This window comes from Vombatus ursinus, unplaced genomic scaffold, assembly GCF_900497805.2.
Source record: "Vombatus ursinus unplaced genomic scaffold, bare-nosed wombat genome assembly UNPS02014801.1, whole genome shotgun sequence".
Classification (NCBI taxonomy): domain Eukaryota; kingdom Metazoa; phylum Chordata; class Mammalia; order Diprotodontia; family Vombatidae; genus Vombatus; species Vombatus ursinus.
Genome location: NW_020954579.1, coordinates 2,543,367 through 2,560,760, shown reverse-complemented (window position 1 = coordinate 2,560,760; position 17,394 = coordinate 2,543,367). Strand labels below are relative to the sequence as shown.

The following is a 17,394-nucleotide window of genomic DNA, read 5'->3' as shown; positions in this document are numbered from 1 at the left end:
TCAACTCAGGTCTTCTTACTTCTGGCCTGGCACTGCGCCGCCTAGCTCCCCCTATGCTGTATTAATTATACTATGATACTTGTATTTAATTTATATTAATTATACTATATTACAATAAGACGTAAAACAAGAGAATACAAAGAATAAAACAGAAACAACAAAGATAAAAAAAGAAAATTCGATAAAAACCAATCACCCATCAACCGGTTTGAATATACACAACATTAATAACACATTAATAGTAATTCTTTAATCAATATGAAAATCATATAATTACAGGTTAATTAAATTGAAAAGAATTTATCATTTAAATGATTTATTAACATAAGTGTTACATCCTTTCAATTAAATGATATAGCAATTACATATGACCATATATTGATAATTTTCAATGAAATTGCATTATGGTTTTATTATTTATAATTCAATGTTATAATTTCAATTAAATTATTGATATATCATTGTTTATATTATTTTGTGTCGATTAAGAAATTATTTGTATTAATATGCTATTAATATTGTATGTATCTGGTTAATGGGTGATTGGTTTTTACCGAATTTTCTTCCTTTTCTTTTTGCTGTTTCTTCTATTCTTTGTAATCTCCTTTGCTTTATCTTACTGTAACAAAAGGGTGGCTCTTTGGGGCAGGGAAAGGAGAGAGATATATTCAGAAATTAAGAAATGAAAGTGCTTCAAAACACACACAAAAAGATAAAAAATCAGTATTGTGGTGAAAGAGATATAGGGGTTAATTCAATTTAGTTCAACCAGAATTTAATAAGCTTGGTGCTGGAGATAAAAAGACAAAATGGAAAACAATTCCCTCAAGAAGCTTACATTGAACTTTACAGGAAACAATAAGAAGAGACCCAGGAAATGTAGTCTGGGCCTTTTCAGTTCTACTGAGTATCTTACATTATCCCAAATAAGATAGTGTATACGAACCACTTTGCAAATTATACCGTATAAATGTCAGTTATTGTTCTAAACTTTAAGATGGTAATTTATTAATATGAGGGTCGGTGCTTACTCCAGTGGTATAGATACAGCCCACCCCAGCTTAGCCCGTCCACATATCTTAATAGATTTTCATGAATTACCCGTGGTGGAAGGAAATACGGCTACACCTGAGCATTCCCTGTTCCATGATAGGCCATGACAGAGATTATATTTTACTGGCAACTGGTTCATGAACCCAGGGCTCATCACCACTCCCTGTAATACATCGGAGGAGTCAGGTTTGTCCTATACACCGACATGACATAGATAGATAGATAGATAGATAGATAGATATACACACATATATATACATTCACCTACACCTCTCTACTACAGGTAACACAGACTTCTATCAATTGGCTTACAATTGACTCTCCAATACCTTGGGTTACCCTGTTCCAGTTTCCTTGCAGGCTTTGGTATGCTGGGGTACCATTCTTGGAAGTCTGAAGAATTTGGAACTAAAATACTTCGTGATTTTGTATCATTTAAGTAATTTAAAATACACCTTTAAGGGGGCACCCGGAATTGAACCAGGGACCTCTTGATCTGCAGTCAAATGCTCTACCCCTGAGCTATACCCCCTTTGACGTTCAGGTTTATTGTTATCGCTTAACTGGATTATCAGCAAGGCACTTTGCGTATAAAACATTCTCGGTATGTGTAATAAAACTGGCTCCATTTCCTCAGACTCAGAGAAACGACAATTCAATTTTTCAAGCTTCTTTTTTTGTTGTTCTTTCCATTAACTTTGTTTCAGTTATTGTGTATTTTGTTTTCCTTGTTCTGTTTACTTTACAAAATCCAGTTTTTAGCGGAGGATGCCCTTAACGGACAGGTCAAATGCAAAGTAGAGGGAGTTACCACTGGTCTTCCATTGTTGCCCTCTTCTGTGGGGAAGTTCTTCATTTCTAATTTCCACACTACTGGTTTACACATTGGGTTTCATTTCCCTTAGGTGTTAAGGCAGCTGGGAAGTTCTTTGAGTCTTAATTCTATCATACAGCTTTATTTCATTTCCACTAGTGGTGAAAAGTCCAGGACCCAGAACTCTCCCTGAGAAAAATTTTCCAGTGGTAGTTCTGACCCTGGCTCATTGGCATCGCCAATTTTCTTCATTACTCAATTTACTCTTAAAATATAGATAGAGTGTTGAGAACTCTGATCTAGGTCACTATAAATTTATTTATCGACTTTTTTTGGGGGTGTGTGGCAATCTGGGTTAAGTGACTTGCCAGGGTCATACAGCTAGTAAGTGTCAAGTGTTCGAGGCCAACCCTATAAATTTATTGTCCAACTTCAGCCGCCCCTTTCCTGATTATTGAGATCTGTTTGTTCATTTAATTTATTCTTTTTTCTCACAAAAGAGAAAACTTTAACTTGATCCCTCCCCATCTTTTACTTTTGGCACAAGGCCTAAAATTTTACTTTCCCGATATCAAAATAATCAGATGTTACATCTCCAAAATCTTTCTTATCTCAGATGAAGAGATGTTCTTTATAAATTCTGGTGATCTTATCCCTGTTTTGCTCCCTTAGTTATCTAATTAGATCTTTAGGTTTGTCAAACATTAGATTACTATGGTCATTTACTAATGTATATTTCATATCCAATCTATTCCACTGATCAACTGCTCTATTTCTTATCAAGTACCAGATTGTTTTGATGATGACCACTTTGTCATGTAATTTGAAATCTGGTAGTACTAGACTGCCTTCCTTCACTTATCGCCCCCATTGATTCTCTTGATAATCTTGACGTTTTGTTCTTCCAGATGTATTTTGTTATTATTTTTTCTCGATCTATAAAATAATTCTTTGGTAATTAGAGCTTTGCACACAATAAGCAAGCAAGTAATAAAGGATCATCCATCCATCCATTCATATATCCCTCCCTCTAACTCAGAATAATCCCTCCAACTCTTCTGGTACTTATTACCTACTAGTACTACTATTAATATTTTGGCACTTACCCTGATTGGTAGTAATTTGTCTCTCCAGACTGGCCCACATTCTTTATATAGTTCTTGCTTTTGGGTTGTATGGGCTCAATACATAATAGGTGAATAGTTGAGTTACCAAAAGCCATTCCCTTACTTGCTATGTGACCATGGTATGAATTTAGTGTATTTGTTTCAGATTTAGAGGAAGTATGTCAAGTCTTTCCTCATTCTTTTGGTTTAAGTCAATATATTTGTTGCTTCTTAAAAAGAGACAGGCCCTGTATTCAAGTTTGGTGATGTATAGCTCTTTAAGACTTGATGGGCTTGCCTTAATTTTTTCCTCTGCAAAATAGATAAAAAGTAACTCTATATTTAAGGAGATTTACTTGCTCTGAAGCTCAAGTTTTATTTTCTTCGGCAGACAGCATGAGAAACCATTCCTGTCTAGTCCTGGTACAGGACTAGAAAATAGGATTTTATTTTAAAATAAGACTTTATTTTGCTAGTACCCAGAGGAAGAAAGGTGGATGGATTCCATAAGAGAAAACTAGGAAAGTTGTTTGATGAGAATAGTAATGTAATTCCTTATTTATTTTCTTTACAATTTATGAAGCCTTTGTTATCTCAGAAGTTCTCACATGATCCTGAGAGTCAGACAGAATACGCATTTTTATCCTCAATTTACACATATTGGAAATGAAGTTAATGTTTTCAATATCTGTTGTCTTAGGTTTGGGATTTTAAGTCTTGCTTATACATTGTGGAATCTAATGATGTATTATTTTGGGAGGGAGGGAATCTTTCCAGACTAAAACAAAAATAGCACAATACCTTTACAGCTGCAGGAAAGCGATTGTGTCAGATTCCCCAGCAGAGGGGGTATAGCTCAGTGGTAGAGCATTTGACTGCAGATCAAGAAGTCCCCAGTTCAAATCCGGGTGCCCCCTGTGTGGTAACTTTTGCATTTTGGTTGGAAGATTTCAAATTCTACGTCAACCTTCTCAAAAAGCAAACAAAACAAAACAAAAACCACCACCAACAAAAACCAACAAACTAACTCGAAAACCCCAACGCCAACTCCCGACGCGAATGAGAAACCCGACCAAAGATGTGAATTCGACAATCGACTGAAACAGAACAAATGGTCCAAAGGCGGAGTGGAATTGGAATTACTTGTGCAACTCTTCAATTTCGGATGTTACGGCACGAGGCCGGATGCTCCAGATTCCCCACCGCCTGTACTTCTCAGACCAGGGAAGACAGAGCATCCTGCAAAAGCAGAGCAGACCAGATTCCCTGAATTACAGGGCCACACGCATATTTGGATGGACTCAGAGCTGCTGCTACCCGGCTCCTGGACAGGATCGCCGGGGGAGGGGGTTAGGGGCGGTGCTCTGCCAACTATAGGCACTTGCCCCCCCAAAAAAGGCCAGCGTTGTTTTACATTTAATTTACAAATCCCACTCCTTCTCCCTCCTCTTTCACCTAAACCAAGTATGTAGGGCTGCTTTTTGCTCTCCTTTTCCAGGACACTCCACTTTGTCTGCATGTTGGCCTTCTGCGGCCAACATAAATAAATAAATATAAAACAATATCATATAAGATACAAATAAGATATGGACAGAACGTATATCACGTGTGTATAGAAATGTATATGTATGGAAATCTTTATTATAAAATATTATAAGTATATAAATTTTCACGTATATAACCCCTGTTCCAAAACCCATTGGTATGAAACTCTTCTTTTTAGTGAAGATGACATATTCATTAACTTGTGTATATAAAACTATAATATGAAAATGTGTGTGTGTATGTGTGTGTATGTAATGGGCAGCAAAGTGGTGCAATGGATAGAGTACAGGTCCTGTGTCCAGTGTCAGACACTAGCTGTGTGACCCTGGGCAAGTCACTTAACCTTGTTTGCCTCAGTTTCTTCATCTGTAAAATGAGCTGGAGAAGGAAATGGCAAACCACTTCAGTAACTCTGCCAAGAAAACTCCAAATGCGGTCACAAAGAGTAGGACAAGACTGAAACAACTGAACAAAATTGTTTCCCCTACAGAATGTAAGCTCCTTGAGGGCAGGAATTGTTCTTTGCTTGTCTTTGTATCCGACTAGCACTATTGCTCAGCAGGTAGCACGCTGTTAATTGATCTATTCCAGCTTATTTTTCCTTTAGTCTTTATTGTCAGCAGAAGAGTTAGGGGAGAAGGCACATAAGTTCTGGGTCCCTCTCATACTTCCCTATACTTGGCTTTGGAAAAAGACCCAGGGCAGGTAGAGGGAGAAATCCCTAGGTTTCTAGGTAAAGTAATTCTGCAATTCACAAACCTCACCAGGAACATTGTCAAGGGAGATAAAGAGCAACATCTATTAAAGGGTGGGGTTGGTAGTTTGGAGGAATAATTTCTGCCTCCTAAATGATGAGGTCATGGGTTTAAGTCCTTTGGAGATCTTGGGGAGTTGGAAAGCAAAGGCACGTAGGAGAATTATGAATGGGTTTTTTACAAGGCAATTAGCCACTCTAGATTTTCAGTTTCAGAAATCAGGTCCCCACGGTTCTGCTGGCTGTATTGGTTCTCCTTATAGGGTTGAGAGGGTGTTTTTCCTAATAGAATGGGAGGGTATCTGGAGGAGCTTCATTTTTTTTCCCGCCGTTTGGGTGGAAAGTGAAGTAATAAGAATGGAAAGAATGCAGCATCAGAGTCCCATGGGCCGGGTGAGAAATGACAGTCTTGCTCTGGATTTAAAATAACGCGGCTGACCTTTAACCCAGGAAGCATGCTCCACTCCTTCCCTTATTTTTTCCCTTTTTTGGGGGCAAAAAAACAGTAGGAAAAAGTACAGTCATTACTGTGGATTGTTTAGGGTCTCTTGCTTTCCTCTCCTCCTGTATTTCCCCTGGATGATAATAATAACAACCATATAAGCAGTTCATTGCCATCCCAGTATTAGACTGTAGTGATGAGATTAATCAACAGGATTAGTATTTTAATGAATTTGCATTTGATTTATCTGAGTTATTTTTTGTAATGAAATAATTACAACATAGTAATAATACTTTGTCTCTGCATGACACTTTTAACTTTTCCTAGACTATGTAACTTTCACCAAAACTCTATCCCTCCTCATCTACACCTCTTGGCTTCCCTTAAGTCTCAGCTAAAATCCCACCTTCTGCCTTTCCCAGTCTACCTTAATGCTAACGCCTTCCTCCTGAGATGATTTCTAATCTATCTCGTCTATATCTTGTTTGTACTTAGGTGTTTTCAGGTTGTCACACCCATTAGAATGCAAGCTCCTTGAGGGCGGAGACTTTTCTTTAGCTTTCTTTGTATCTTCAGCGCTTAGCACAGTGACTAGCACACAGTAGGGTCTTAATGTGGGTTGACTGATAGAAGACTAATGTCTAATGGGGAGCAGGGGAAACTACACGGCCCTTATCTTCTCTTCCTCATCTGCTACTAAGCAGGGAGCGAGAGGGGTAGGGAGAGTGGGAAGGAAATGGAAGATGGAGGGTGAACTGAGGTTTGGGCTTCGCGGTGGATTTTTGGAGAAGCGCGACCCTCCAAGCCACGGATAATCGGGGAACATAGGCATAGCTTTCTCCTCCCGCAACCCCTGACCCCCTCCGCCCTCCACGCCGTACTGAGTCCGGAATTGAGGGCTTGCTGCAGGCTTGCAAGGTAGCTCAGTACTTCCAAAACCTTTGAACTGGAGGCGGTGCAAGGTCCATGCTTGATTCCCTCCCTCTCCAGGAACAATGCCAAATAGAAAGCTTTTTTCAGGGAGACTCATCCACGGTTAGGGAGCAACGTTCTGCATTCTTTCTTTTTTTTCTTCCCACTTATGGCGTCATTTTAACACTCGGTTCTAGAGACAGGGTCCCAACTAGAATAATAAATAATTCTATAAGAATAAAAGAAAACTACCAAAGGGGGCACCCGGATTTGAACCAGGGACCTCTTGATCTGCAGTCAAATGCTCTACCACTGAGCTATACCCCCACCACCGACTGCTGTTCTGGAAGTAACCCTTTTCAGCCAGAAAAGATGGTCGTTGCTACAGCGGCGGGCGATATGGCGGGGGGGAGGGAAGCCGGAGGTAATCTAGAACCTTGCTTCGCAGGCAGTTCCTGGAGGTCAGGGTGAAGTTCTTGACTGGGCAGAGATCTCGGGCCAGAAGGTGCAAGGTGCACATGCGGTTTGGTTGCAAGGCTGCTAGAGGGGCGTGTCAGGGAGAGATTTCCCTCCCCCTTACCTCTCTCAGCACACCTCAGACCTGGGGGGGGGGAAGAGAGGGAGAGAGGAGAGAGAGAGAGAGAGAGAGAGAGAGAGAGAGAGTCTCCCTGGGGTCGGCGCCCCGCCCCCTTCGGCCCCTCTCCCCTCTCCTGCCCTCCTTCCCAGGGCTCGCCCCCGCGCCCCCACGTGAACGCGCCCCGTGAGCGCGCTCCGCTAGCTCCCCGGCCTCCCCCCAGAGCGCGCCCCCGCGTCGGCGGCGGCCGCGCGCTCCCCGCCCCGGTGCAGCCCCACCTCCCGGCCGTGTTTATTAGGGGAAGCAGGGCGGAGGCGGAGGCCAGTTCCCCAGCTCCAGCCACCGCCACCGCAGCACGGATCCCGCCTGGGAAGCAGGGAAGGGAAGAGGGAGGGAGAAGACCAGGCGAGACCCGAGAGCTTGGGCGCCCCCGGCCCACTCCGCCTGCCACCATGAACCCCAATTGCGCCCGGTGCGGCAAGATCGTGTACCCCACGGAGAAGGTGAACTGTTTGGACAAGGTGAGCAAGCTGCCATTGCCGCCGCCAGGCTGCCCCACTGGGCTGCATCCCAGTGAGCCGGGTGGGGCTCAGGGAGAAGGGCATCCGGAGCCTGGCCCCTGCCTGCAGCCTCCTCTGCGGGGTCTGGAGGAGCCGCCTCCCCCTCCCCCAGCTCGGACAATTTAAGGGGGCGGAGGGGGAACGTGGAGTGCAAGATCTCTGTGGGAATCAGCAGGGAGGGTACCTAGCCTGTCTGGGAGCAGCCCCTGCTCCAGCCACTGGGATTCGGGGTTGGGGGCGGGATACTTCCATTTGTAGGGTATCAGTGGAGGGGGACGTCCATGCCTGTCCAGGGGCCGCCCCGGGAGGCGGTGTGGGCTCCGAGATGCTGAGGCTGGGGGTGGGGAAGGGCTCCAGTTTGCTAAAGGGAGGGGCGGGGGAGCCAGACTGTAGGACTTTCGGGGGACTAGACTTGAACCCCTCATCTCCAGACTCCCCCGGGCCCCGGGAAGGAGCCGCTCCCTCTAGCGCGCTGAGCGCCAAGTAGGCGGAAGCGCCGGATTGGGGGAGGGGGGCGGGGCAGAGAGTGGGGGGCCCCGTTACACTCTCCTCTTTGGGTGTCTGTCCCTCCCCCCAATTTCTTGGCTGTAGGCTGGGGGCCAGCGATGGACACTGAGCACAAGAATGAGCCCATTCGAGTGTTTGTGTGTGAGGGGATCCCTAGATAAGAGCCTCTTTTAAGGACAGACTGAAGCACCACCCCCCTCCACCCCCAGGTTCGGAACTCCCTCTTCTAGACTTCCTCTTAGCCCCAAAGGGTAAAACCGTCAAGTAGTTGCAGCCTGGAGCTAGGGACTGTGGCTAGGCCTTTTGGATGCCCAGTTGAAGTAGATGGGGATGAGTGGAAGAATGGGGTGGGGGGGCGGTTGTCCTCAGGTGGGGTCAGGGAGCTTGGTTGTAGAACAAAGAGTGAACTGATTGTTCAGTAGGTTGCTGGTGGGGCCGGTGTGGGGGCCAGAACTGGCTGAGTTTAAGGGAAACTTAAGAAACTGGGGGGAAAGGTTTTGGGAGAGAAAGTGGTGTTTTGGAAATTCCTTCACACTGGGATAGCCTTTATAAAATCCTCCCTTCCCCCCCCCCCCCAATACTTTAACTTGCTCATCTGATTCCCATTAGTCTGTTTTGGGGATTGGGTGGGGAAGTGGAATGGTTGTGTTTCCAATTCAGGGTTCCTCCCTGCAGTTTTCTGAGTTCTATTGAGGAAATCCAGCATGTCCCCACACTTCCCCCCCCCCCCCCCCGGCCTCCAGGTGGTTTCCCTGGAGCCACGTCCACCTGGCGACCTTGAGAATGTTCCTTTTCCTTTTGTCCTAGTCCCTTCCCTTCGGTTCCTATCTCTTCCCCCTCCCCCTTCCCCTCCTCTCCCTTTTTCAGGCCTGAGTGTTCCGTGTCTTCTCTTTTTCGCTCCAGAACTGTTCTTCGGGGGACTGGGGGAGGGGAGGGGCAGCCGGGGCTGGGCTGGGATTTCCAGGCCAAGTTTGTTCTGGGACTTTGGCTGATTTTTCTTTTGGAAGGCCAGGGATAGCTCACTGGACACTTTGTCTCTTTCTTCCTTCTCTCCTCCCCCTTCCTGCTCTAACTTCCTTGCTGTCCCTGTCCTCCCTGAGTCAGAGGGTGAGGGGGTGAAGTTCTCTTTTCCACCAGAACTTGCCCTTGGAGCTCCAGGGCTGGTGTTACTGTGGTACCCCTGCCAGGGCCTGGAGGGATGGAAGCTGGGAGAAAAGAAATATTGATAGCCTATCTCGACTTCTGCCTAGGAGTGGGGTTAAGGGAGAGAGTCTCTGTACCAGCTCCAATACCTTGGTGAGTGGGTGTCTAAGTTTAGTTTGGACACCCGGAGGGGAGAGTTCTAATGACAGCTCCTGAAGCCCATGGTACCCTAGCCTGGCATTTGGGGGTGTGCCAAGTAGCCTTTAAAGGGATGTAGCTCCCTGGCCCCCTTCCTTCTAGGAATAGGGAACATTCATGAAGGGGGCAGAAAGTAATAAAATATAGTGAAAAGGGCTCTAGTTTTAGGTCAGAGGAACTGGGTTCAAATGCTGCTTCTGACAGTTACTACTATGTGACCTTGGCAAAGGCCTGGCCACCTTCCTGGGGCCTCAGTTTCTTTTATCTGTCAAATGAGGGGGTTGAGCTAGCTGGCCAATAAGGTCCCATCTATAAATCTGCACTTAGTGTACTTGGAGTTGGAGGGTGTATTAGGGAGGGAAGGCAGGAAAGGGGTGCCAGGTCTTTTGAAGATGTGCCCACTTTATACCCCGCTGGGCTGCAAGGTGCTCCTGCTTCCCTGAGCCCAACTCAGCCAGTTTGGAGGAACTAAGAGTTTGAGAAGGAGTCCTTGTTGTTTGGTGAGTGGGAGGGAGGAGAAGTAAGTTCACAAATAGGGGGTCCCAGAAGATGCCCCGTGTTTCTTCTGGCTTATAGGTTGCCCTCCCTTGATGCTCCCTTACCTTGGCTGGAAGAGGAAGTGTAGGTGGGCACTAGGCTTGTGTTTGGGAAGTCCCTTTACCTCTTCCCCATCCCCTGCCCCCTCCCTTTCCTCTATGTGACAGCACACAACTTATAATTTCTCCTTCAGGTCAAAGCTGGCAAAGAGATTCCACCCTCTTACCCCAAGTAGAGGTGGACTTTGAAGAAGACCAGGAGTTGAGTGAACAGTTTAGGGGATCCTGGCTTCCCTAGTACCCAAGTGCAAGCCATTTCCCCCTCCCCACTCCAAGGTGGGTCATTGAATGCAGCTGGACCTGAAAGCTGGCATGGAACAAATAAATGCCCAACTTCAAGCTGTCACAGTTTATGTTTGGGCTTTAACTTTCCATGTCTCCACTTAGTGGAAGATGGGGGAGGTGGCTCGAAAAAAGCCCCGTAGGTTCTCATTTGGGGCAGATGGGAGTCTGTTTAGATGCATCCTTGGTTCTCTCCTTTGCTGTGACATGTAACCCCTAGGAGTGTGCCTTGTACCCAGAGATCCAAGAATAAGATATTTTTAAAAGGGGTGAATTTTTTTTTACTTAACTGTGGGGTAGGTAATTTAGTTAGAGGCAGAGGAAGGGACAGGATGATTTCTGGAGAGGAATACTCTCTTATTTAGGATGTTAGGAAGAAGGCTTGCCTTCCTCTGCCCTGTTTCCTTGACACGTTTGGGAGAACTTGGGGGCTCTGTCCTAGTCCTTAGACCATGGCCAGGAGTGTGGCAGAACTTGTAACAACAGGGGTGGAAGGGACCTTGTACCTCCAGTACTCATTCCCTTTCTTCTCTTCCACCCCCAGCTGGTTCTTCCTTCCTCAGACTCTCTGACTTTAGACTCGAATACTGTGGAAAGCTTAAAAAAGAGAGGCCCAGTTTCTTAAAAGCAAAAATATGAAAAAAGTAGAGGGAAGATTTCCCCCACAACTTTTCCACCAGAGTTAGGAGCCCTTTATCCTTGAGGCCATAGTTGCGAGGGAGTGTCTTCTGGGTAAGGTGCAGAGTAGAGAGAGCAAGAGTTGTTCTTGGGGTTGCCACTAGGCTGAAGTCACTGGGACTTATGTAGGACCAAGAGTTACTTTAAGTATCATTCTCTTTCTTCCCCACACCAAATCCCTTCCCATTTTCTTTAATGTAAGGAGAGTGAGAAGAGGCCTTGTCATTTCCTGAGCCTAGGCCTGGAGAATGGGCTGAGATCTGGGAGACCAGGACATTAATCATTCATTATAATAATTATTGTAGTTACTGGTTGCTTAACAAAAAGGTCTGTTTGGACTAGGTCTCAGTCTTTTCCTTGAAAGCTAAGCCAGATTGGTGACTTTTCCGAGGTTGAAGGCCCTGGAAGGGGAAGGAAAATTTGTTTCCTTGGGGCAATGGGAAGGGGTAGGGCCAGGCCTCCCTCCCTAGCTGTGAGTCATTGCCCAGCCAAAACAGTCTACTAGGTGCAAGGTATGTGGAAAAGGGATTCCACCATCTGGAAACTTAAGAGACCACAGAAGCCTTCTGGAGCAGGCCTTTCTCCCTTCCCCCACATTGCTGCCTATTACTTAGTCCTTTTTTGGTACAAGCAGTTAATGGGGCTCAGAAGAGTTGAGGAGCCCCTGGCAGAAAGGGGAAAGGGAGCAAACATTTATTCATCAACTTCTGTGACAGGCACTGTGCGAGGCACTTTAGAAATATCTTGTTAGGTAAAGCCCAAACAGGCTATACGCGAAGACTTGAGAAGCCCTGAACCTTCCATGTGTCTTTTTTATAGAGTGAGTCCTAGGTAGGGAAGAGGTTGTGGGATGAAGGACTTTCTGTAGACCTCTTGACCATTCACTTTAGCCTGAGGAACAGCATTTAAGTTCCTACCTATGGGAACCAGAAAGAAACAGTGGACTCCATCTGTAGTAAGGAAGGATTTGTGTTAGAGTCTTAGAAGGACTTTGCCCCCTAAGAGTCATGGGACTCTGATATCCTTAAAGACAGGGAAACTGCTTGCTTTCTGAAGACACTTGGGTACTGTACTGCCTGGAGGCAAGGGGATGAGATGGCGATTCTTGTGGGGTCCTGGCCAGTTCCATGACTGTCCTAGGGTCATTCTCTGTCTCTAGCCAGGGAGCAACCTCTGAACCTCTCCCCACTCCACCCCCCTCCAAAATCTGTAACACAGTATCATCCAGGTGGCTGCTGGTTTTCCCTAGTAACATGTTGTCCTTTTCTCAGGTCCCTTTTGGAGGTGTTGAGCAGACCTTGGCCTTGGCCCTAGCCTAACCTCCTTCCTCAAGCCAGATGAACTAAGAGAGGACTCCAGGCTTTTCAGACTCCCATAGGAGATAGGCAAGAGTTAAGCTAGGGGCTTTCAGCAACATCCTCTTAACTGAGTTCAACCCCCTCCTCATCATTTTATTAAAGTGATCCGAAACCTGGTCCTGTCTTCCCTGTCACTAAGTTGGGATGTCAGTGATTTCCATCCCTAGCCTGGTTCCTTCTCCCCTTGTGCCTTCACCATCCTTCTCCCCCTTATTTTCCCTGGAAACAAGTTGTTCTAAACTCCTGGGTGCTCTGCTTAGTGGCTGGACATCCTGGGAGGTAGGGCTGGTGTAGAGAGAACACCTGGGGTGAGGGGGGAGAGGGGAGTCCAGGCCCAAAAGCCCTAGGTCATTGGGTGTTTCTCTGTGTGTGTGAGAAAGTGGGTCACGGTCTGGATTTTGGAGAATGTTTTTCCTGGCAGGCTTGTCTTTGGAGGAGAGGAGGGGCCCCAGGCAGGGGCACTGGCAAAGACCTTCTGACTGGGTGGTGTCAGAATCGGGGCATTGGGCCAATACCTCCCTCTGAGGGGGCTGGAGGGTGGGGGGTGTTGCGAGGGAAGAGGGCGCTCCCATCTCCTGGGGACCAAGTTATAACCTGCCCTGCTTTTTCTTTTCTTTCTTTCTTTCTTTTTTTTGTCCTGGGGAGGTAAAGACGATGGAGAGTAATTTGAATTCTAACATTTATCAGCACCTAGTATATACCAGGCTTTGGGCTAGACCCTGAGGATACAAAAACAAGAATGAAACCAGTCCCTGCCTTCAGGACACTTATAGAATAATTATAATGACCCTAGCTCCCATATCTTTAGAATTTATGACTTACAAAGTATTTTCTCTATGGCTTTGCTCTTTACAAAAGGAGTTGAAGGAGGTAGACTGAGGTGAGACTCTAATGTAGTCATTCAGTTCTTAATTTTTCATTATACCAATAGCTGGGAGACAAAGATAAAAACCTGTCCCTGCCTATCTTTGCTGAGCTCCCATTCTAATGAGGCAGATAACATGTAAATAACTAAATAAATGTGTGTACTTTAGTGGGTGGAAGTTAATCTCTGGAGAGGAAGGCTCCAGCTACTAATGGGGTGGGAAGTAGGTAGGGATGAGGAACAGTTTCTCATAGAAGGTAAGATTAGAACTTATTCTTGAAAGAAGCTGAGGAAACTGAGTCACAGAGGTGAGGAGTAAGGGCATTCTAGCAGATCCTTTGGATCTCAGCGTTATTTTCTGGAGTCCCCCTATTAAAAAGCAAAGACCTGTGGGTATTGAGGGGCGTTTCCATTTACCTTCAGAGTATTAGTTGGCTGCTTGGAGAGTCTCTTGGGAAGGACTCTGGAGGAAGGGGAGCTGTGGTAGCCAGAGTTGGCACACTGAAGGTTTGGCCTTCAGCCCACCTTGGCTTCTGGTAGCTGCTCCTCTTTAGCTAGGATTCTTCCCCCTCCCCCCAGGGAAGAAGGCCACAAAATGTGAGGGGACTGTTTTAGTCCAATCTCCTAAATTAGTTCAACCTTTTCATTTTACAAAGAAGGAAACTGAGGCTCACGGCACAGCAGCCTTGTGGAAGAGCTGAGGCCTAGATCTCCTGATTCCCAATGGGAGGGGGAAGGAAGAGACCTTACTTGCCTAAGTGCCAGGAAATCAAAGGTCAGTCCCTGGGGATGCCCCCATGTTGGCAGTGAAGTAGAGAAAGATGTTGGTGCATTTACATCTCCTTTGTATCTTGTTGGACTCTCTCCCCAGCCCGGAATTTCAATTCAGTTACATTGTTCCAGCCTCTGCAACTCTGGCCTGCCTCCCCTACAGCCCTTCCCCAGTTGTTCTGTCTCCCCCATCCTGTCCTTGCTGTCTTTGGTCCGCCTCCTCTGCCATAAATGTGGGAGCCAGGGCAGGGTGAGATGGCCCTGGTAGATACTCCTTTAGAGGCCGATCCAGGAGGGAAGCAGATAGAGGTGGTGAGTGGGAGGAAGTTTGGCGTTGATGTAGTCTGTCAGAGCAGGGAAGGGGGACCTCAGACCACTTCAGTTCAACCCTGATGTTCAGATGAGAACTGAGACCCACAGTGCTTGAGGCACACGGTCTTCAGTGTCCTTGGTACCGTCCCCTGAGATTATTTCCAGTTTGCCCTGTACTTATGTTGCGTGTACACGGTTGTTATATGTCGTGCCCACCCCAAGGCCCCATTAGATGGTGAGTTCCTTGAGAACCCTTTTGCCTGCTTTGTATTTCTAGCACTTGGCACATTTTTGTTGTTCAGAAGTGTCAGACTCTTCATGACCCTGTGGACCATACAGTCCATGGGGTTTTCTTGGCAAAGATACTAGAGTGGTTTGCCATTTTCTTCTCCTGTAGATTAAAGCAAATAGGTTAAGTGACTTGCCCAGGGTCACCCAGCTAGTAGGTGTCTGAGGCCAGATTTGAACTCAAGAAGAGGAGTCTTCCTGACTCCAGGACTCTAGTTCTCTTATGTACCAAGCCCCTACTTGGCACATAGTAGGTGCTTAATAAGGGCAGGTGGGTGGCACAGTATATAGAGTGCCAGGACTAGAGTCAGGAAGACTCTTCTTCCTGAGTTAAAATCTGGCCTCAGACACTTTTTAGCTGGGTGACCCTGGGCAAGTCACTTAACCTTGTTTGCCTTAGTTTCTTCATCTGTGAAATGAACTGGAGAAGGAAATGGCCAACAACTCCAGTATCTTTGCCAGGAAAACCCCAAATGGGGTGTTGAAGAGTTGGTCATGACTAAACAAAGATGCTTAGTAAATGCTTGTTGACTTAGCTGGGGCCCAAGGTTCTTTTGCCTGTACCCCATTGTAGCAGGGTCTGGGGCCTTGGGTACGGCCTTTTGACTGAGTGCAAGTTTTACAGAACTAATCCCCTTAATAAAAGGAAGTTTGTGAAGTTTGGATTTAGTGAAAGGGCCCCACTTGAGGACCTAGAAGGCTGAATTTGGCCTTGAGGCCAAAGGTTCCCCATCCCTGATCTAGCCTCTTCCTCCTTAGCTCCCACCCTAGTTGCCCCCACCTGCATTCTCTCTGCTGAGACTCCTTGGCAAAGCTGGCTCTAGCACTGAGGACTTTTTCCTGTTCCTGGTGTTCTGTATATTAGATTTTGTGACCTAGACCAGGACACGAGAATGCCTGTCCTCTGACAGGGGTGGTCACTGGTCTCCCTTTTTGGGTCTGATCCAGGAGAAAGAAGCTGCCCCTTCCTCCCTAGCAGTTGCCTCTTAGCAACTGAGCCTTTAGCTTTGCATAAACAATTAGTTCGTGAAGGCCCAGTGGTACTTGGATGGGCTGGGGGTGGGGAGCTACTGATTGGCCTCTCCTTCAGGGGGCTGGTCTTGCTGGGAAGTATCTGGACTTAGAAAAGTGTTTGGAAATGGTACTTTGTCCTCCCTTCTCCCCATCCTGTCTCCGTCAGCATCCAGGCATTTATTTTGTGCTCCGATTTATAGGAGTCAGGAGACTAGACACTGCCATCCATTAATTATGCAAATCTTTCCTGGCTGCTACTTCTCTCAGGGCCTCAGTTTCCTCTCAGTCATTTCAGTCATGTCGGACTCTCTGTGACCCCATTTGGGGTTTTCTTGGCAAAGATGCTGGAGTGGTTTGCCATTTCCTTCTCCAGTTCATTTTACAGATGAGAAAACTGAGGCAGACAGGGTTAAGTGACCCCATTTGGGGTTTTCTTGGTAAAGATACTGGAGAGGTTTGCCATTTCCTTCTTTGGCTCATTTTACAGATGAGAAAACTGAGGCAGACAGGGTTAAGTCACTTGGCCTAGGGTCACACAGCTAGTAAGTATCCAAGGCTGAATTTGAACTCTGCTTTTCCTCCTCTATAAGATTAGACTAATAAGGTCCCTTCCAGCTTAACCTTCCCAGGAGTCTATGAAATTCTGAGTAGAAGGGTATTTGAGACCATTCTCCTAGTGAGCCTTCCCTTCCTTTGGGGGCTGATTACATAAGTATATTTCACCCTTCTTCCACCTTCTGACAGCTCCAATGGGCCAGTTCTGGAGAGGGGTTTTTGGCTCTTACTGGCAAATGTGTGATTGGCTTTGACTATATAAATGGGAGTGTGAATGTACTTGGCAGTGATATTCTCCCTAATGTAGAATTCCCTGTAGTACCTTCCAGCCTGCTCAGGTATGGCAGACTGGACAGTCCACTATCACCAGCTGCTCATTTCCTGTCTGTAGGACTGATTTAAGACTGAAAGAGACCTTTGAAAGACCATCTAGTCCAGGAGTCTGGGAACGTGTTTTCTTAATATGTTGGTGTCTGTATTACTATATAATTGATTTTCTTTGTAGTCCTATATGTTTAATTTTATACATTTAGAAAGATTATTCTGTGAGAGGGTCTCTAAGGCTTCACCAGACTGCCGAAGGACCCATTTCACAAAAAAAGGTTATGATCTCCTGGATTTAGTCCATTGCTTTTCATGTTGCAGAGAGGACAGTTGAGGCCCTGAGAGGGTAAGCAACTTGCCTGGGGTCACACAGCAGAGCCTGGAGTTGAATCCAGTTCCCTCTGGCTTCAAGTCCAATGCTGTATGCCACCCTGCTGGGAGGAGACCCTGTGAAATGAAATATCCTGAGGGTATACCTGTTGCTCTTTGCCACCCAGTGAATGAGAAGCAAGGCTTTTGTGTTTTGAGTTTTGGGGAAGGGAGAAGAGTGCCTTCTCCTAGGGAAGTGTTCTCTGGGCATTCCCAGCTTGGATTCAGCCCGTCTTTTTCCTTGCCCACAGTACTGGCACAAAGCGTGCTTCCACTGTGAGACCTGCAAGATGACACTGAATATGAAGAACTACAAAGGCTATGAGAAGAAACCCTACTGCAATGCGTGAGTCCAGGGCTCTGGGGAGGGGGGG

General features: G+C 46.2%; 1 protein-coding gene and 3 non-coding genes across 4 annotated transcripts in view; 2 read left to right on the top strand and 2 right to left on the bottom strand.

Annotated features, from left to right (window-relative positions):
* Nucleotides 1–1,513: 1,513 nt before the first annotated feature.
* On the bottom strand, nt 1,514–1,585 carry TRNAC-GCA. Its single transcript has one exon. It is a non-coding gene; the product is annotated as a tRNA-Cys (tRNA).
* A 2,233-nt stretch (nt 1,586–3,818) lies between these two features.
* Nucleotides 3,819–3,890, top strand: TRNAC-GCA. The gene has a single exon. It is a non-coding gene; the product is annotated as a tRNA-Cys (tRNA).
* A 2,991-nt stretch (nt 3,891–6,881) lies between these two features.
* TRNAC-GCA lies at nt 6,882–6,953 on the bottom strand. The gene has a single exon. It is a non-coding gene; the product is annotated as a tRNA-Cys (tRNA).
* Nucleotides 6,954–7,518: 565 nt separating this feature from the next.
* Nucleotides 7,519–17,394, top strand: part of LASP1 (LIM and SH3 protein 1) — a 67,445-nt gene continuing 57,569 nt past the window's right edge. Inside the window, exons 1-2 of the mRNA XM_027872784.1 lie at nt 7,519–7,721; nt 17,272–17,366. Coding sequence (XP_027728585.1) covers nt 7,653–7,721; nt 17,272–17,366 — 164 coding nt within the window. The 5' untranslated portion in view covers nt 7,519–7,652. The remainder of the gene's footprint in view (nt 7,722–17,271; nt 17,367–17,394) is intronic.